Below are 20,417 nucleotides of genomic sequence, written 5' to 3'. Positions count from 1 at the left end.
CAAACGGACCTAAATCTTAGTGAGTTATACGATATATATATATATATATATATATTTTTATCGTCATCAAATCATCAAATTACAAAAATGTGAAAGGTATCTCTTTTACTTGCAATTTGATAACAATGTTATCAGTTGTTTCATGTTTGTTGGGATTGTATAGCAGGTGTCCCCTCGTATCCGTACTTGATGGTCGCCGCGTGTGAGCCATTTGATCGAATGCTAACGGAATAATTAATTCATTCACGAATCATTAGATCTCTCCATTTCCTACAGCGTAAGCATTTCTCAATCTTTTTCTTTATTGCCGATTAATGTGTTTGATTTATTCATCTCGTAAGAACTTACTACCGATTCTGCTGTAAGACACCCGATGAATTTGGTCCCATAGCTGCTGCAAATTCCAGTGAAACAAGTTTCTAGCATAAAAGATTTGATTTTTTTTAGTGTGTCTTGATATATTTATGGGTCTGAGTTTGCGCGGTTATATTTTGATTTTTTTTCCTTGATAAATTTGTAGTGCGGTGCTTTTGTTTCTACTGAACGATGGTGTTCCATAGGAGCGTTTCTCTATTATCCAAGCTGCGTTCGCGTGCTGTGAGTATTTTCTAATTGTTTGTTGGAGAGTCCGAATCAATTTAAGGGGCAAGTCTATGCTTCCAGCCTGCATTAAATCATTATTTATGAAAACTGATTTTTTTTTTTTGAATTTGAGATGCTCGAGCATCCGAGCTGGGTTGCCCCGGATAGTTTTTATTTATGAATTCTGTGGTTTATATTTTTTAAAACTTGAGTCTGTGTATGCAATAGGCTCAACAGCCAGGTCTCCGAAATTCCGTCCGTTGGCCTCAAGTCCAGACCTCCACTGATCTTGTAAGCCTTCTGTGTCTCATGTGATTATTGCTTTCTGAACTGATCCATAGGTAGAGCATGTCGTGCATCAATCATGATTTGGCATATTCATGTCCCAACAGACGAAGAGATGACAGACAGGATTAAAAAGATAACAATATTATTTATTATGCACAAATTTCATGTTTTTGTTATCATCAAACATAATGCAAGTGTTATGTGTAGTATATAATACGACGGGAAGAGAAGGGAAGGGAAGGGAAGGGAAGGGAAGAATTTTCGATCTGATTATAATTTGAGGATGGAAATTTTAGAGTAGAAAAAGAATTCCAATGTTCGTTGCGGTGTTTTTTTTCCTGCTTGATGTTACTTTTGACAAGGAATGAAGCTGTGCCTGTGAGATCATCAGTTTTCCCCTTTTACTGTCGTTTTTCCCTGTTTTACTGAATCAAATCTGCCAATTAGAAGTGGTTAGGGGGAATATATTATATATTAAGGAGATAGGGGGACCTGCTTGGAATATTTATTGTCAGATGCTGAGATGTTCTATACGAGTGATACAAGGCATGCATAAATTTATGTTGGCCTTAAAACAGACTGGCTTACAATTGATGTGGAGTTGAAGAACATCGATTTTTTCTATTTCAAATATAATTTTTGTGATCAAGTGCTGTCATCATTGCTCTTGTTTTATTATTATTTTCACTTGTGAATGACTCACTTAATTTTTAATCTCATCATTTTATAAACTGGCTCATCTGTAGGACCTTCATTCTCAACTCAAGGAATTGATCCCAGAACAACAGGTACATTTTCTAGAATAAACAAGGTCGTTAAGACTGCCAACTAAGTTGTTGTCAAGTTTTTTGTTTGAAATTCCTGCTGCATACCTGCATATATGTTACAAAAAATGAAAGACATCTTCTTGTTTTCTCGTTTGATTATGACTATCATCATCCGATATTTATCTTATTTATACTATTGCAATGATAAAGAATTTTTTTTGAGAAACATGGAAGAAAGGGCTTTGGTTGATGTTCACATCATAATCCTTGTTTATTTTTCGAAGGAACGGCTAAAAACGCTAAAGAAAGAACATGGAAAGGTTCAGTTGGGTAACATTACTGTTGATATGGTACGCCATTTCCTTTCGTACTTTCTCTCTCAATTTTTTCAAATGGTCATTTTAGGTAACTTGATAATTCAGGTACTTATGATTTTCTGCTACATTTTCTGAAGGTACTCGGCGGTATGAGAGGTATGACAGGATTATTGTGGGAAACCTCATTGCTTGATCCAGAAGAGGTACTCTCCCAGTCTCCCTGGTCTCATATTAAAATTATTTCCTGCAGTTCCTGAACAAAATGTAGCAAAATTTAATGACTCTTTGAGAAAATATAGTACAATGGTTATTATTCAAGTTGTATTTTTGTTCATTTGATTTTTATCAGGGTATTCGCTTCCGGGGCATGTCCATTCCCGAATGTCAGAATGTGTTACCTGCAGCAAAGCCTGGTGGAGAACCATTGCCCGAGGGTCTCTTGTGGCTTCTTTTAACAGGAAAGGTAGGTTGTCGAGCAGTCTCAGTATTTCTCATCTCTTTGTTTTGGCGGTAATTTTTCATTTCGCTGAAATCGTAATGCGGTGCTTTGGGTGACCTCATATTTTGTTTACGCACCTGATCGAACACGTAGCAGCTAGATTAAAGTTGGCTAGTTGTCCAGCTCCTCTTAAATAACTCATTTTATATTTCAGGTTTCTTTTCCTCTTTGGTTTTTTTTTGTAAAGGTTGTTCTTTGTATTTTCTTCTTAATTTATCCAGGTTCCGACAAATGATCAAGTGAACTCATTGTCAAAGGAGTTGAGAAGTCGAGCTACCATTCCAGGTTACTTAGTTCTCTAATCTGTTTTTAGCTGACTAGTATATGGTTTCAAAACGATAAAGCAGCCTTCTCAACTAGAATTTCTCGTTCATACTTCCAATCTAGGTGTATCAACCTTGTCGTTTTGGTTGAACTGGCTTTGAAAATATTTCATTCTCCTTGACTTCTTCAGTAATATCTTTTTCCTTTGTCCTGCTGTTCTTTTCACTCAAATTTTTTATTATAAGCTAAAGTTAGATATCCCTAGTGTTTGTTAACTATGATGTGCAACATTTTCGCCATTAAAACTTATTTGTGATTGCAGATCATGTATATAAGACCATTGATGCTTTACCTGTTACTGCTCATCCGATGACTCAGTTTGCAACTGGGGTCATGGCACTTCAGGTGGATTGATGAACTACAATTTATTTGAGTTGCTATCTGTCAGTGAGTTATGGCATATGATGTATCTTTATGCATACTTCTTCGAATGCTAATGTTTAAGCATCATTGTTAACAAACACTAGGGATAGCTAGTAATATGTGTGATAGCCATATGTTTGATAGTTACTCTTTTGAGACACTATAAAATATAAGAGTGTAGAAGGTGATGTTGTTTTCAAGCTACTGTAGCTCTTTCTCCTGCCACTTTCGGAAGCCGTAAAACTAGAAAACGGAAAAGCAGTCACTTGAGCATGAATAGAACTCGGGAATATCATGTGTTGAGGTAGGGGATTTGGACTGCCTTGTGGAAATAAGAGGATTATTTTATTTGTATTAATATTAATATTAATATCTGTCAGATTATGCCTTACGACTTCTGGTATTTGAGCTATGTTGTACTGATTTTTTTAGGCAGTGAATATTCATAACTTCAATTTGTAGTTAGGAATGGACTTTTGTTTTTGGCATTAATTAATTTCCTCAGTCAGTAAATCTTTTTGTTTTAGTATGTACCAATTGCTTCTTCTATCCAAAACAAGTTGGTTCAATGACTGACTGACGGTGATAGCTTTTGCTCACTTATTTTTGGTTGCTAAAGTTCAACATATTTTTTGAATATCTCAATTGTTGCACTTATTTCCTTGTCAAATTACCACTTTCATGGATTGACAATGAACTTATAAATCCTTTAGCCTGAACACGTAAGATGAATAACCATCGTAGATCGTTTCCCTTCTCTTAACTGTGTTCTTTTGATCATGATTCTGTCCATTTGTATTTTTACGTCATTAAGTTGCTTTTTGTTGTGATCTAGTGATTGCAATCTAGTATAACTGTTGATCATGTTCATTGATGTCAAAGTATCCAACTATGTAAAAAACTTGCGCTCTTGATTTCGTCAAAGTAAATATTGACTGAGTGTTGATATTGCTGTGACTGCTCAAGGTTCAAAGCGAATTTCAAAAAGCATATGAGAAGGGTATTCACAAGTCCAAGTGAGTGCTTTACCAGACTTTGGTTCTAACAAAAAAGAACTTGTTCTTTATTCAAATTTATCGTTTACCATTTTTTAGGTATTGGGAACCAACATATGAGGATTGTCTTAGTTTGATTGCTCAAGTTCCAATTGTGGCTTCTTATGTCTACCGCAGGTTATATCACATTGTGCTGGAATAAAACGTTTGTGTTAATAATATTAATATCATTTTGCACATTCAGATGCTCTTTTTTACTCTTTGAACTTGTGAAGGATGTACAAGAAAGGAGAAGTTGTACCAATGGACGATTCTCTAGATTATGGTGGAAATTTTGCCCACATGCTAGGTTTTGATGATCCAGCCATGCTGGAGCTTATGAGACTATATGTTACAATTCATAGGTTTGTTTCAGTATTTAGCATCATACATACGAAGACAAATAATATGTTCGTATTATCTAGAATATTTATTCGACTATTTTTTAACTATTTCCTGTAGTGATCATGAGGGGGGGAATGTTAGTGCCCATACCGGCCACTTAGTAAGTGACTTGCTCCTCTATGATCTTTTGTATATGCTACTGGACAAATGCGATGCAAATGCTTATGTGTGGTTCAAGTTGCCTCTATGTGCCGTTATAGTGCATATTTCTTTGATATCTTAAATATTTAGGTGTTCATGCCATATGGGACGTGTATATAGAAGTTAATGTATTGCTCTGACACCTGATATTACTTGCTCAGGTTGCCAGTGCCCTTTCAGATCCTTATCTTTCATTTGCTGCTGCATTAAATGGTTTAGCTGGTCCACTTCATGGCTTGGCAAATCAGGTGTTAAAAATTCTTCCCTGCCCTCCCCCCTTTCGTCTCTCTAGCAAGCAAGGTTGATTAATCCCTTTTCGTCAAATTTTGCTGAACTTGCCATTTAGTTGTGGGACCAGGTGTCCTATTATTTTGGGAGAAAATCTGTTGTAAATGAATACCCAGTTTATTTCATCAAATAATCTTCTACCTTTTATGTTCCTAGTGAAATATGTGATTGTAAATTTTTAAATTATTACTAACTTGATGGTTGAGACCACAGATTTTAAACTTTGCGTCATTGTAAAGCAGTACTTTACATAAACCTATCCAATTTTTTGCAGTTCCTCAAGAGCGGTCAATTCATGTTGATACGAGCTCTCACTTCCTTGGATTTTCTTTTTCTTTAATTTAGTTTAGATATTATAACATCAAAGCTAATGTTGCATCTCGAGGTGTTTCTGTGTTTACATTTGCTTATGTTTTGGTATTGTTACAGGAAGTCTTACTGTGGATTAAATCTGTGGTTGAAGAATGTGGGGAAAATGTCAGCAAGGAGCATTTACAAGATTATGTTTGGAAAACTTTAAACAGTGGCAAGGTAGATGGTACTGTAGATCATATTTTCTGAATCTCCATGTATGTTTGTGCATCTATTATTTTTCATGAATCATGATGAATAAAGGTGATATGGAAAAAATGTGTTACTGCCTGTTACTTGAGTTGATAGGTTGTGACTTCAATTGTAATGACTGCAACTCTGATTCTTTTCGTTCTCCATTGCCTTTTTTCCGTTTTCTGTGTTCTGTGGCATAAATGAACTGAACTTTGTGGGAAAATTTATTTGGAGCACAAAATGTCTAGTGTATTATCTTTCTTACTTTAGACAGAATCCTCAGATCCCTTCCTAAAGACTTCAAACAACTTCATGAATGAAATATCTTGAATTTTTACTTCCTCATCTTTCAATTCGATATGAAGGTTGTTCCTGGATTTGGACATGGAGTTCTGCGTAAGACAGATCCAAGATACACGTGCCAGAGAGAATTTGCACTGAAGCACCTGCCTGATGATCCACTGTTTAAACTGGTTACTGTTTTATCCTCAGGGCATTGATGTAGCTATACTCTCTTTTGTCGTGTCTTTCTAATTTCTAACTTTATTTTCTTCTTTTCCCTTTCAGGTTTCAAACCTTTATGAAGTTGTGCCACCTATTCTGTTGGAACTGGGCAAGGCAAGGGAGGATTGTTTAGATGAGAAATAATTGTTTGAAAATAGTTGAAAAAATTCAGTGATTATTTATTTGTTTTAAAAATGAAGATTTCATAAGTGATTCAAAAAATTGGAGGGAAATAGAAAAGAAAGAGGCCGAACATATTCATAAAAAAAGGAAGAGATGAAAGAAAAATCCCCACTCAAACTACCCATTATTGTCTCATGCTACTATAACAGTGATTGTGGCTCATTACCTTTATTATCATCCTTCAACCTGACAATTTTTTTCTTGGATCTGACTTTTGCAGGTGAAAAACCCTTGGCCAAATGTAGATGCTCATAGTGGAGTGCTGCTCAATCACTACGGTCTAACGGAAGCAAGGTATAAAAGCTATTAACATCTTTTATGCATAACATTTGGTCTTTCCAAAGATGATAAGAAAAATATTATGAGCGTTGTCGTTTTGATCGATATCATAAACAGATACTATACTGTTCTCTTTGGGGTGTCAAGGTCTATTGGCATTTGTGCTCAGGTTTGTCCTCTTCCTTCTCACGGTCTTCTTCTTGCCAAATTTGTTGGAGGTCCCTGAACTCCTTTTTTTTCCTTTTTTTTTTTGTTCATTTTAGTTAATATGGGACCGTGCTCTTGGATTGGCACTCGAGAGACCAAAGAGTGTCACGATGGAGTGGCTTGAAAATTACTGCAAGAAAGCAGTTTGAACTTCAAATTTCAAAGGTAGAGATTCAATAGTTGTAACCATTTTCTTAATAATAATTGCTTAAGAAAAGCATTTAGTGAGGAAAAATGAGGTATGTCTCCAGTCTCATGTTATCCACAAATTTTGAATTCTGTAGCTGGTGAGTGTGTAGTCTACGATGCTAGTGTAAAAAATTTTAGTCATTTGAAAATAAATTGATTTTAAAAGGGGACTGAAACGAGGGCTTTTGTAGTTCTAAGCATACTGGGGAGATTCAAGTGGTTCTGTAAGTTACTCACACTTGATGCACAGAAAACAAGAGTTGGTGTTCTTTTAGTCGTTAATTATATATGTGCGATGGAAAAGAAAACTCCCAAATGTTTCATTTCTCGTCATTTCTTTACCATGAATAGTAATTTACTGAGAAAATGCTGGTTGGTACAACATTTTGAAACGAAATTACTAGATTTTTCTTATGATTTTACGGGGATTTATCCATAATTTTAGTATATGGTTGATTCCTGGTAAGTAACGAACGATATCATTGATACCAAGAAAAAGTAGCAAGCACTTATGCTAGTGTTTGAGATTACTCAAAAATACTTCTTAAAACCAATCTCAAAAAATTATTAAAATCTATACAATATATGTAGTGACAATCGGCTTGCTTCTTTTTAAATAAACAAATGTTCGTTTATTATTTATGTAGTCCATTTACTTTTCAAGTTTTGTTGAAACACAACTATTATTTATCAATAATATATATATATATATATATATATATATACATACATACATGTATATTATCATATAATAATATATTAATCTCTTGAAATAACCACTTTGTTCAATCTAATAGATGAGCAAATTGTATATTCTTATATAGAGTAATTTTCAGATGCCCAATCATTCCTGCCCAACTCGTTCTCGACCACTAAAACCTACTATTGGGTTTTAATTGTTTTTTTTAAAAAAAATTCGTATCACTAAAACCCACTATCGGGTTTTAGTTGTCGGAGACGAGTTGAACGTCATTGGTTGGGCAGCTGAAAATTTTTATTCTTATATATATATTAATAAATTATTATAATTATCATTTTTTAATTTTATTTTTTAGTTTAAAATATAAAAAAATATTAATTTTGTTTAGATATAACATAAATTATTTATGAAGATAAATTTTCGCATACACAGATTACTTGTTAACATAATGTAATTTGACTGTTGAGTTATTTTGCTAGAACTCAGAACTATTTTTTTTTTTTTGAAGGTTCAGAACTATATATTATTAGTTGCTTATTATTATGTTGTCTTTGAAATGATTATTTGCTTATTATGAATCATTAATTGTCCAAAAGTTGTCCCAAAATTTTCTCTCTTCCAAAAATATCAGTGTCATTTTCAATTGCTTTCGGTCTTCTTAAAAGTTGCTCCTAATCATCTAAGGTTGCGATAATTAATTATCTCATACTATTTATTGATTATTATTATTATAAGATTATATATATTATTGATTATCATATTGTAATCAATTACTATTTTATCCAACTAATCAATTAACCTTTTTATAAAAAAGAAATAAAATTAAAAGGACCATGAATGCCACGTGGCTTGGCCTGGAGAGGGTTTGTATAGCGGTGGAAATAGCCGCGTAATAATTATCGCCCCCTTCGTCGGCCGTTTTCTGGAAGTATGGCCACTCTGCACCTTCCTGCACCGGCGTCTCACTCTGCCGGCGCCGTCCGTCGTATTTACGCCGGAACTCAGGCGGCGCTGTCCTTTGACGGCTTCTTTCCTGCTCGCTGTACATCTACATCTGTAGCCCATGTGAATATAAGGTACATTTGTCACCACATTGCCCTCAAATTTGAGAAATATTGTTTTTTTCCAGATTTTTAAAGCTATATTCAGCCGGTTGAGTTACCTGAATTTATATCTGAGCTTCTGTGTTTGGTGATTCGAGCTTGTTTTGTTGTTTTTGTTTCCAATTTATGGGTGGTGTTCGAAGTTTAATTTCAGTTTGGACAAGTTGAGCTGAAAGTGGTTGATGGGACTAATTTATTAGTGTGAATTAATCGAATCTTTGAATGCGATTAGATCGTATTGTACTTGGAGTGGCAGAAGTTTAATCTTTTAATTAGACATAAGGAATGAACTTTTGCATTTTAGGTGAATGTTCTTACTTCTTACTGATCCAACTCTACTTCCAGTCTTCCCAGAGCGTGATCAATTGTGATTATTTGTATCCATTTGTTTGAACTCCAAGCATGGCTGATTCTCGTTGTTTCCAGTTTCATTGCATTTCACCACCTGATATCATTGGATGGTTTGGTTACTATAAATCATGAAGGTAGCATATGGATGATAAATTTCTGTACATTTTTGTCACTGAAAAGATAAAAACTAGCAGTATAAACTAGATCACTGGATTGAATTTGGGGAATACAACTAGCAGTAAGATAAAAACTAGCAGTATAAACTAGATCACTGGATTGAATTTGGGGAATACAACTAGCACTACAAATTTCTGTACATTTTTGTCACTGAAAAGATAAATCGAGCATCTTGCACCTACAACCTCAGGTTTGGTGGTTCTTATCATCTTGATTGAATTTGGGGAATACAACTAAATTCTCGTTCAAAAAGGAAAAAAAAAATTAGATCATTGGGAAATCTGCAATGAAAAAATTGGTTTCACGGGCATTGTTGGGGGGGGAACCCAGTTTACAGAACTGTGGAAAGGATGTGATTATATAATTTGGAGTTGGTATAAAGGTCTGCGAGGAGTTATAAACTATAGAAAAAAAATAAAAAAGCATATTTTTTCTATGATAGATCTTTTTCACATGAATCGGATGAGAATAGTTTCAAACCAATCTCTACGAAAACATTTTCTTTTCTTCGTATGTGCATGCATAGAGTACACGACTTAACTCTAAAAACAAAATATTACTATTTTGGCTTTGGATTTACAGCATATGATGTGATTTCTTTAAAATGTGTTTTCAAATTATGGTCCTAAGCATTAAAAATGTTACTTGTGCCCCCAGTCCTTATGATTTCTGTCGCTTGCGTAAACCATTCTTGGCTTTCATCTAAGGCCAAATGCTGGTTATGTCCCTCAAACCTGGGCATGCTGTTATTTTTGGATCCAACCTCACCTCGACTAGCTCAAAACATAGAATAATTACGGATGGTAATTAAGAACAGCTATTTATGATTTGTCATAGTGTGGGATTAATGTTTGGTGTCTATCTCACCAAAAGTATCTTACTGATGCAACTGACCATTCATTGAATAGTATTTTAGGAGGAAGGCACCGCATCAAAAAACATCGCCACACCTCATTGTTATTGATCTCATTGTGATGCTGTGCTTGTTAGCTGACATTGTTTCTCCCACTCAGGATCAAGAATGAAGCAAGAACTAAAGTAAAAGAGAGGTGGTGTCCTATATTTGCATCAAAAACTAATCCCCCAGAGGAATCAAACATCGCAAAAACCAGCGACCCTGCTCGAGGGCCTCCATTCCTCACTATTTTGGCAGGTTTTGTAGTGTTCTTTGGCGTAATTTGGATCCTTGGATCCATTGTTGTGTGGCTTTTTAGCTTCATAGTCCGTCCACCTCATTGAAAAGAGACTGTTTTTTTCACTCTGTTTGTACTTGATCCTTCATTTGGTTTGTTGGGCGAGTGTGAGATTATTGAATATATTCATCCTAAGCCCTACACTGGTGACGCAATTTCTTGATAAATCATCATGCTAGGTGTTGCATACCAAACGCACCACTATGGAGAATGTGAAGTAAATAGATTAAATTGTGGAAGACAGATTGTTAATGGTTAATGGAGCTAGCAAGATGCAAGAGGGACCCCCAATGCTGTCCATTTTGAAAACATCAAGGTCCAAGAGCGCATCGGTGGAAACATGAACACCAAATACATTTTAATGGCAAATATTGAGGACACCATCAATTCAATGTTTCACATGCATGTGGTTTAAATTAATGATATTACAGAACATTGAATTTTCGAATTTTATGATCATATTGAGGTGTATATATTTGAAAAAAAATATAACAATGATTTTACAAATGCAGAGCGTGGAAGTGGGTGTAGAGAAATGATGTTATTTTGTTTGACAAGATGACAAAAAATATCATGTCTTCTCTCATCATATTAAAATTTTAATATATATGTGTATAAAATTCAAATGGATAGGACCTGACGTAACGTATTTAATTTTTCAATGTTGACGTAATGTAACGTAGAAGCTTAATGAGTTGTACGTGAATTTGAAAATTGTAATAATACGAAGAATAGGTGTCTTGTATTTGTATATGGTCTCATATACGATTACTTTCGACATATCGATCTTTTAATATTTACGATGAAAATATTATTTTGATATAAAAAATAATATTATTTTAATGTGACAATTAATTAAGAATTTAAATTTAAAATTTTGAAGAAGACGAAAAATTAAAGGGCACAGCCCCACCAGCAGGCAGCAGTTCAAAATGCACGCTAAAGTCGCGTTTGAGCAGATTCATAAGAACACGCGTATGGTCACACCGCCGACTTTCTTTCTTTGTTTAACCCTTTGGCGCCGTACTAGTTTTCTTCTCTCATTACTCAGTGAGTCTCCCGAATAATCCATAATTCTGCCGTTTTATTCTCTCTAAATACGTGAATTGGGGATCCCACTTATCAAATCAATAGTGAATGGAAGAAAAATCAAAGAACAAGGGGACAATGGAGATTCAGTACGGATGAGGGGAAAAATTCCAGGTTCAAAACGTCATCTTTAGCTTTTTTCTAGATTTTTCCTGCTAATTTGATCTACCAAATAAGGGGTTTGAATATTAAAATTTTCGTCTTTTTTCAAGTAGTGGGTTTTTTAAACCTCTGTATATTTTTTTAATCAAAGGTTGATTTCTTTTCAGTTTTTTTTTAATTTAGATTAAATAGAAAAGGTTATTGGTTTTTGAGAATCAGGTCTGGAGTGACAAATTTTAGTTACTTTGTTTTTGCCTAATTCTGGTCTTTGGTTAAAGTGGGTTTTTTTGAATCTTGAAGTTTCGAGCTTCTGCGTGAGATGGGCGATGATAATTTGATTGGTGAGAATTTGATGGATCTTGATTTAAATCAAGAACCTGTGGAACCACCAGTGGGTTCAGTCGAAAGATTTGGTTACTTGTTGAATGAGTTGGAAACTGCGCATGGTAGGATAGAGCAGAGGATTCGACAGCTCGAGGCTGTCACTGCTCGAGCAAGGCAACGCCAGAGGTGGCGGCAAGCTCGAAACAACGTGGAAACTGGTCACTCTTCAGGTGAATTGATGGTTGATTTGAACGGCGAGAGACTTGTTCTTGATGGAAGTGGTGACCTGGGTGGTCTAGAAAGGACTATTGGGAGAGGGGAAGGTTATAAAAGGGAAAGTTCTCATTTGGTGGCGAAGGCATTGGAGATGAATTTGGAGGTCAAGAAGATTGATAAGGAAGGTGGGAGCTTTTACGATTGTAATATATGCCTGGATCTAGCAAAGGAGCCTGTCTTAACTTGTTGTGGTCACTTGTTTTGTTGGGTTTGTTTTTATCAGGTATCATATATTGATTCGACTTCGAAGGAATGTCCTGTTTGTAAGGGAGAGGTATCGGACAGCATGGTAATTCCAATTTATGGAAATGATAGTACTGAGCATGTATCTGAATTGGAATCTGGCTTGAAGATACCACCAAGACCCAGAGCTCGTAGAGTTGAGAGTGTTAGGCAACAACGCCTAACTCGTGGTATGTCCAATCTTCCTGTTTCTGAAGCATTGAGGCGAATTAGGATTAGTCTTGGTGCTATGGGTGATCAGGCTCACCAGCAGGTTGGTGGTGCTGTTCCCATTTTCGACTCAGGCTCTCTGGAGGCGCAAAATGCTGAAGCAGCTGGAAGCCGGCGCGAGAGGATCCAGCAAGTTTCCAGAGTATTAACAGAAAGTGCTGCATCTCTTTCTTCTCTTTCATCTGCTTTGAGTAATGCCGAAAGGTTAGTTGAAGACTTGGAGACTGTTATTAACAATAGGTTTTTACGAAGTGAGGCACGTGCATCATCAGTTGCCGTTGGAAATCCATTTACTCGCAATGTTCCTTTGGTGCACTCTGAACATCATCCTCCGGATTCAAGTGGAGAGACCAACTCTACTTTACCTGTCGTTCCATCCTCCGAAGTCTCCGGTTCTCTAGTGCAAACCATGTTGAGGAGAAGTGGTGATGAGGTTGGTCTGCAGGTGGCCCCATCATCATCATCTTCCCCTTATTCTTCCCGAAGGAGAAGCATTATGTCACGGCTTAATGACATAGATAGTCGCGATTTGCGCGAAACTAGAAGGAGAAGGTTGAACTGAAGCCCTTCGATCCAAATGTGATGAAGCTGGTGATTCGATATTTCCATGTGGACTTTTGTTTCATTATAAATTCTCTTATGAACCCCTTGTTTGTTTCCTATCACCAATTTGGTGGCTTTTATATAACATGCTGCGTTTGACAAAGTGCTTCTAGTTTTCTTCAGTCACGTATATCTCTATCATTTTTGTTATGTACTTTTGTTGTCGAGACACTGGAGACCATGCAATGTCTCATCGAATACATGAATTATTGCAATAAAGACAAATTAATTTTTTTAAAATTTTTTTTAATAAAAATCACATTTTGTTGGTAAATTAAATTTGTGAGCTATGTATAAAAATCACATTTAAATCCCAAAGACACCCGCATCGGATGTGTCATCTTGTCAAGTGTCTAGAAATATTTTTAAAAAAAAATAAGCCAGAAAAATGCATACTTAACATATTACATATATTGCTTGTCCAACATTTTTTAATTATCCCAAGGTTTCTCATAATTTCTCAATAAATTGAAAATACTACATAATTTAAAACATATATGTTGAATCCGATATTTTGGTGATAACAAACAACAACTCATTGTATAGGAATGTGCTGCCAACCATTGTATTTCAGGAACCTACTACAACTTCTACCGAAAGCTTGTCAACCGCCTTTGCTCTCGACCGGCTGAAGTCACAAGCCTATCAACTGGCTATCAAAACCAGCAGAGGATAAATCTATCTACCGGAAGCTTGTCAACCGTCTTTATCTCTCGACCGGTTGAAGTCACAAGCTTATCGACTGGTTATTCAAACCAGCAGAGGACAAATATCTCTACCGGTAGAATGCCAACTGCCTATCTAGATATCTCGAGACAAGTACCTGTGACAAGATGTTCTTTGCAGGATCTTTTATTAAAAGCAGAACCGGCGTTTCAGAAGATTTGTTGACTCCTGCAAATCAAGACAACAGGTTGTACCAAAATGGCAAAAACACAGAATGACTGCAGATAAAGCATTCGACCGTTTATTCCAGTTTTGGATCCTGGAAGTTGTCTGCAGTGTACGATCCTCATGCAGAATCATCAATGCATTTATGAGCATTAAATGTGCATTCAATGCAGCATCAGAACGTTCAAAATAAAGACGTTGATGATTGACCTATATAAAGGGAAGATTGCTCAAACAACAATAAGAAGTGAGACAAGACAACGAAGAGAGACAAGCAACTCAGAAAAATTTCAATCACTTGACTAATATCAGAAGTCCTCATCTGATATACTTGAGCACACTTACAAGATCATTCATCTGCTGCTCAAATAAACCCTCGCCTACAGTTCACATATCTGATCGTCAAGGATCATCCTAGGGTTTTCAAGCCTCTCGACCGCTCTGCAGTCTGAGAAGCTCAACTCAACTATACTCAGTGTTGAAGAGACTTGAAGCTGCTCTGAAAGCTTCCACCAGTCTGATAAGAACTGAGAATCTTATCTGTGTAAATCTAGGAGTTTCGGATTAGGCATTGGATAAGTCCTAAGTCTGAAGTGGGTGTATTACAAGACGTTGTAATAACCAAAGTCTTCTAGTGAATTCCTTCCTAAGTGGAAGAAGGGGAGACGTAGAAGGATTAAGCCTTCGAACTTCCATAAAATCGTGCTTTAGCATTTACTGCAACTTATCTCACATCCTGCTCATACATTGCATTATAAACTTTGCATCACTAAAACCTTTGAACTATTTCCGCACTATTTAAGTTGTTCAAAACATTTTAGAAGTTGAGAAAACTGATTAAGTGAACTAAACCTCACTTGATCTTTCTAAAGAAGTAGAAGAAAAAGTTTCAGAGTGTATTCACCCCCCCCTCTACCCTCTGAACCGATCCCAACAAGTGGTATCAGAGCGGGTTCCTTTCTCAACTGCTGATCTGAAGTTTTCAAATCATGACTTCTTTCAACAGAATTCCTATGTTTTCTAAAGAAGAGTATGATGATTGGAAAATTCGCATGCAGGCACATCTTGCAGCACAGGATGATGACATGCTATATGTCATAACAGACGGTCCTATCAAAATTATGAAGGTCAACCCAGCTCTAGCCGATGGTGCAGGACAAATGATTGAGAAACCAAGAGCTGAGTGGACCACTGAGGACAAAAAGAAGGCCAATCTTGACAATGTGGCCCGGGACATCCTATACAAAACACTGGACAAGAATATGTTCAGCAAAATCAAGTCATGTTCCACAGCAAAGGAGATTTGGGAGAAGCTCACTCAGCTGTGTGAAGGGAATGACCAGACAAAGGAAAACAAGCTCACTCTGGCCATTCAAAAATATGACAACGCCAAAATGAAGCCAGGGGAAACCATGGCTGAATTTGATGAACGGTTCAGTAGTATCATCTGTGATCTTACTGCTTTAGGTAAAACTTATACTAACCGTGAAATTGCTGTGAAGGTTATGAGAGCTCTGCCCAAAGAATGGGAGATCAAGACAGTGGCCATGAGAGAGTCAAAAGATTTGAGCAAGGTTGAACTGCATGATCTCTTTGCTGATCTCAAAGCCTACGAGTTCGAGCTCAACATGAGAACAGAAGATGAACCATCCACATCTCAACCAACCAAGGCCTTAACCTCAACCGTGATACGTCCACCGGTCGAGGAACCTCCAAAGAGATCAGCTGAGCAAATCAGCAATGAAGCCATGACACTCTTTGTCAAGAAATTTGGTAAATTTATGCGTAAAAACAATTCTAAATTTAAAAATTATCATAAATCGGACCATACAAACGATGGTCCTACTTGTTTTAACTGTGGAAAGCCAGGCCATTTCATTGCAGACTGCACCAAGCCTAAGAACAATGATCAGAAGCAATTCTCCGAAAGAAGAAGGGGTAAGGAGGATAAAAGGACGTTTAGAAAAGGAAAAGACCAAAGGGTTCTAGTAGCAGATGAAAGCAAAAGCAAGTGGGCTGAGTCTGACTCTGACAACTCCAATACCGGAAGCTCTTCAGATGACAGCGATGATGAAAAAGTGGAATGCCTTATGGCCGACATCGAAGAAGAAGCTGAGGAGGTATTTGACTTTGGCTCACCTGAATTTACTCACAGTGATTTAGTTACTGCTTTACACGAAATGGCTAATGAATACAAAGCATTATCCAAGGAGTTCGAGGAAGTAAAGGCAGAAAGAGCTAACCTAAAAGATAAGTCAAGCAAATCAAGCTGCATGCAGCAAAAAGAGCTTGATGGTCTTAAGGTCAAGCTAAGTCTGCTGGCTACTGAGAACGACACCTTGAAAAGAGTATTCCAAGCTACCTTGATTGAAAATAAAAAACTACTTGAAACCATTAAGGCTTGGAATAAATCTTCGGTAACCATTGACAAGATTCAAGAAATCCAAAGACCGGTGCATGATAAAACCGGTCTAGGGTTTGGAACAAATGAACAGTCTATGGAATCCTGTATTCAGTCAAGCCTGGACAAAGGCAATCTTAACAAAATAAGATTTGTCAGGTCCAGCACGATATATGAACACGATAAGTGCAGCTTTGACAAAAATCAGAAAGTATCGAACGAACGAAGCTCTAAGCATAGAGGGCTGGGATATGTGGATCCCCAGACCTCTAATCAAAGAGGAACTTGGATCAAACCAAAACCTAATGAAAGAAGAAAGGGAAACCAATCTAATTTCAAAAGGCCATGGAATGAGTCTAACTACTCTAAGAAAATATGGTCAAAGGAGAAGCCTTACCAGTACTTTAATTGCAGGCCAGTTCAAAAGAGGTACATGCTAACTGATGAAAATAAAAAAGGCAAGCAGCACACAGCAACCTCACAAGCACACACATTTACTGCCTATCGACCGCACAGATTTCTGGACACACACACGGGCAAACCTGTAAGGGTGTTCCAGGTGTGGGTCCCGAAAGGGCTAATCCGACCTGGACCCTACTAGATATGGGTACCAAAAGTTCTTCACTCTTTGCAGGTACTAAAAGTCCAAACGGGCGAGAAAACCACTTCTATCAAGGACACTACCTGGTATTTAGATAGCGGTTGCTCACGACACATGACAGGGAATCCAGAACTTCTAACAGAAGTGGTGTTGTGCAAAGGACCAAAGATCAGCTTTGGAGACAACTCCAAAGGTAAAACCGTGGGTAAGGGTAAGATCATCCATGGTAACTTCATTATTAAAGATGTGTTACTTGTTGACAAACTATGCTATAATTTGATAAGTATTAGTCAACTATGTGACAATGATCATTCGGTCGAGTTTCACAAACACACGTGCCTCATAAAAAATGACAAAGGTGAGACTCTTATGACCGGTGTACGAGACCTAAACACCTACAAGGTAAACTGGTCTTGCTCACATATTTCTTCACCCACTTGTCTTACTGCTCATCATGATAAACATTGGTTGTGGCATAAGCGGTTAAATCATCTAAATTTTAAGTCCATTTTTAACTTGAGGAAGCATGATTTGGTTTCTGGTCTGCCCGAAGGAGATTTTGTAAAAGACAAAGTTTGTCCTGCTTGTCAACTAGGAAAGCAGGTGAGAGCAACTTTTAAAAATAAAGGGTGTATGTCCTCTTCCAAATGTTTAGACTTACTTCACATGGACCTATTTGGTCCTATACCAGTAAGAAGCATAGGGGGAATGAGATATGCTCTTGTTGTTATAGATGACTTTTCTCGATTTACTTGGGTCATCTTTCTCTCTTCAAAAGATCAAACTGCACCTCACCTGATTAAGCTTTTTAAACGCTTGCAAAATGAACAATCTACTGTAATAGATAGAATCAGGAGTGATAGAGGGACTGAATTTTTAAACATCACTCTTATGACTTATCTAGATGATCAGGGAATCAAGCATGAGTTGTCAGCTGCTAGATCCCCACAGCAAAATGGGTGGCTGAAAGAAGGAACCGTACTTTAAAAGAAGCAGCCAGAACTATGATTGCTGATTCAAATGTTTCTCAAAGACTTTGGGCAGAAGCAGTTAACACAGCTTGCTATACTCAAAACAGATCTATGATTAATAAACGATTTAACAAAACTCCATATGAGATCTGGAATGGCACAAAACCTGACATTTCTTATTTCAAAATTTTTGGGTGCAAATGCTTTATCCACAACAATGGCAAAAACCATTTGACAGCCTTCGATGCCAAAGCAGACGAAGGAACTTTTATTGGTTACTCAGCCGTTAGCAGAGCTTATCGAGTGTTCAATCAAAGATCACTAACGGTCGAGGAAACCATTCATGTTGTTTTTGATGAATCTACTATGTACAGAACAAACTCAAGGGAGCATAAATGATCTGAGTCACAGACTGGAAAACACAAATCTACAGGAAGAGAGTGACAGTGATCTATATCCTCCAAAGAAGGATGATCCAGTTCCCTCCACCGGGTGTGATCAAACAAGGCCAGAAGTGGATCCACCGGTTGATAACAATCCTCCAGCCAATGATGATCCAGTAAACGAGGACGTTCATCAACCAATTGATGACAACCCTTTAGGGAATTATTTTAGGTGGAACAAAGATCATCCACCTGGGTTGGTCATAGGTGACCCTTCTGCTCCTCGAAAAACACGTGGTCAAATGATTAATGAATTCTTGCATGCCGCTTTCATATCTCAGGTAGAGCCCAAGAAAATAGATGAAGCTCTATCAGATGCCAGCTGGATTGAAGCTATGCAAGAAGAGTTGAATCAATTCACCCGCAACAATGTTTGGCATCTAGTTCCTCGACCGAAAAATCAAAATGTGATTGGAACTAGATGGGTGTTTCGTAACAAGCTCGATGAACATGGCACTGTTGTGCGTAACAAAGCTCGACTTGTTGCTCAAGGATTCAGACAAGAAGAAGGCATAGACTTTGAGGAATCTTTCGCGCCAGTTGCAAGACTAGAAGCAATCCGCATCTTTCTTGCTTATGCAGCCTTCAAGAATTTTAAAGTTTATCAAATGGATGTGAAGTCTGCATTCCTCAATGGTCTACTTCAAGAAGAGGTGTACGTTGAACAACCACCAGGTTTTGTCAATCCTACTCATCCTCAATATATCTATAAACTTGACAAAGCTCTCTATGGATTAAAACAAGCACCGCGTGCTTGGTATGACACTTTGCTAAAATTTTTACTGGAACATGATTTCCAAATTGGAACGGTCGATAAGACCCTGTTTAAATTTGTAAAAGGTGATCATGTGTTACTAGTACAAATTTATGTTGATGACATTATATTTGGGTCAACTAACCCCAAGTTGTGCTCAAAGTTCTCTAAACTGATGAAGGAGAAGTTTGAAATGAGCATGATGGGCGAGCTAAACTTCTTTCTTGGACTTCAAGTAAAGCAACTTGAAACTGGAATATTCATCAATCAGTCCAAGTATGCCAAGGAATTGGTAAAGAAGTTTGGAATGGAACAATGCTCAACTGTATCTACCCCATGAGTACATCAATTAAGCTTGATAAAGATGAAGGGGGAATTCCGGTTGAGGTAACCATGTATCGAGGCCTTATTGGTTCACTGCTCTATTTGACTGCCAGTCGACCGGATATCATGTATTCAGTTTGTTTATGTGCTAGATTTCAAGCCGCACCTAAGCAATCTCATTTCATTGCTACCAAACGAATACTTAAATATATTAAAGGAACTACTAATGTGGGTCTTTGGTATCCCAAAGATTCAAATCTTAATCTTATTGGCTATTCAGATGCAGATTATGCAGGTTGTAGAATTGATCGCAAAAGTACAAGTGGCACATGTCAATTCCTTGGAGATAGACTAATTTCGTGGTCAAGTAAGAAGCAGACATCAATTGCTACCTCGACCGCCGAAGCAGAATACCTTGCTGCTGGCAGCTGTTGTGCTCAAATACTCTGGATTCAACAGCAGCTTAATGATTATGGGATTCGGTCGAGTGAAGCTCCAATCTACTGTGACAATACAAGTGCCATAGCCATCACTCACAATCCAGTGATGCACTCTCGAACAAAGCACATTGATGTCAGGCATCACTTTATCCGAGATCATGTCTTAAAGAAGGAAATTAGGCTGGAATACATCTCTACCGATCAGCAAGCAGCAGACATATTCACCAAGCCTCTACCGGACGCTAAGTTTTCATATTTTCGAAATATTCTTGGCTTAGTAGATTTAAGTTAGTATGCATGTGTTT

The 20,417-nt window shown here is 37.1% G+C and overlaps 3 protein-coding genes across 3 annotated transcripts; all 3 read left to right on the top strand.

Annotated features, from left to right (window-relative positions):
- The first annotated feature begins 65 nt into the window (after nt 1–65).
- LOC140893398 (citrate synthase, mitochondrial) lies at nt 66–7,092 on the top strand. The gene is made up of 21 exons (XM_073302462.1): nt 66–96; nt 167–277; nt 521–597; nt 811–873; nt 1,617–1,658; nt 1,922–1,987; nt 2,092–2,157; nt 2,304–2,417; nt 2,675–2,738; nt 3,040–3,122; nt 4,107–4,156; nt 4,235–4,312; nt 4,411–4,539; nt 4,637–4,679; nt 4,882–4,968; nt 5,438–5,539; nt 5,920–6,027; nt 6,122–6,172; nt 6,462–6,535; nt 6,638–6,689; nt 6,784–7,092. Exons 3-21 carry the CDS (start codon nt 547–549, stop codon nt 6,874–6,876), a joined length of 1,416 nt encoding a protein of 471 aa, XP_073158563.1. The 5' UTR covers nt 66–96; nt 167–277; nt 521–546; the 3' UTR covers nt 6,877–7,092.
- Nucleotides 7,093–8,262: 1,170 nt separating this feature from the next.
- On the top strand, nt 8,263–10,901 carry LOC140893176 (uncharacterized). The gene is made up of 3 exons (XM_073302242.1): nt 8,263–8,692; nt 10,261–10,400; nt 10,620–10,901. The coding sequence occupies exons 1-3, from the start codon at nt 8,547–8,549 to the stop codon at nt 10,697–10,699; spliced, it is 366 nt and encodes a 121-aa protein (XP_073158343.1). The 5' UTR covers nt 8,263–8,546; the 3' UTR covers nt 10,700–10,901.
- A 494-nt stretch (nt 10,902–11,395) lies between these two features.
- LOC140891393 (uncharacterized) lies at nt 11,396–13,465 on the top strand. Its single transcript, XM_073299856.1, has 2 exons — nt 11,396–11,643; nt 11,932–13,465. Exon 2 carries the CDS (start codon nt 11,951–11,953, stop codon nt 13,244–13,246), a length of 1,296 nt encoding a protein of 431 aa, XP_073155957.1. The 5' UTR covers nt 11,396–11,643; nt 11,932–11,950; the 3' UTR covers nt 13,247–13,465.
- The last annotated feature ends 6,952 nt before the right edge of the window (nt 13,466–20,417 follow it).

Source organism: Henckelia pumila, chromosome 3 (assembly GCF_033568475.1).
Source record: "Henckelia pumila isolate YLH828 chromosome 3, ASM3356847v2, whole genome shotgun sequence".
Taxonomy (NCBI): domain Eukaryota; kingdom Viridiplantae; phylum Streptophyta; class Magnoliopsida; order Lamiales; family Gesneriaceae; genus Henckelia; species Henckelia pumila.
Note: the sequence above shows the minus strand (reverse complement) of the source record. Positions and strands in the feature narration are given on the sequence as shown.

What these genes read in the sequence shown, in the direction of transcription:
- LOC140893176 (XM_073302242.1), top strand. Translation starts at nt 8,547, where the DNA reads ATGGCCACTCTGCACCTTCCTGCACCGGCGTCTCACTCTGCCGGCGCC. An exon ending in GTAGCCCATGTGAATATAAG is followed by an intron (nt 8,693 to 10,260) that starts GTACATTTGTCA and finishes TCTCCCACTCAG; the next exon opens with GATCAAGAATGAAGCAAGAA. An exon ending in ATTCCTCACTATTTTGGCAG is followed by an intron (nt 10,401 to 10,619) that starts GTTTTGTAGTGT and finishes TCATCATGCTAG; the next exon opens with GTGTTGCATACCAAACGCAC.
- LOC140891393 (XM_073299856.1), top strand. Translation starts at nt 11,951, where the DNA reads ATGGGCGATGATAATTTGATTGGTGAGAATTTGATGGATCTTGATTTA.
- LOC140893398 (XM_073302462.1), top strand. Translation starts at nt 547, where the DNA reads ATGGTGTTCCATAGGAGCGTTTCTCTATTATCCAAGCTGCGTTCGCGT. An exon ending in CATTGCTTGATCCAGAAGAG is followed by an intron (nt 2,158 to 2,303) that starts GTACTCTCCCAG and finishes GATTTTTATCAG; the next exon opens with GGTATTCGCTTCCGGGGCAT. An exon ending in AAGTCGAGCTACCATTCCAG is followed by an intron (nt 2,739 to 3,039) that starts GTTACTTAGTTC and finishes TTGTGATTGCAG; the next exon opens with ATCATGTATATAAGACCATT.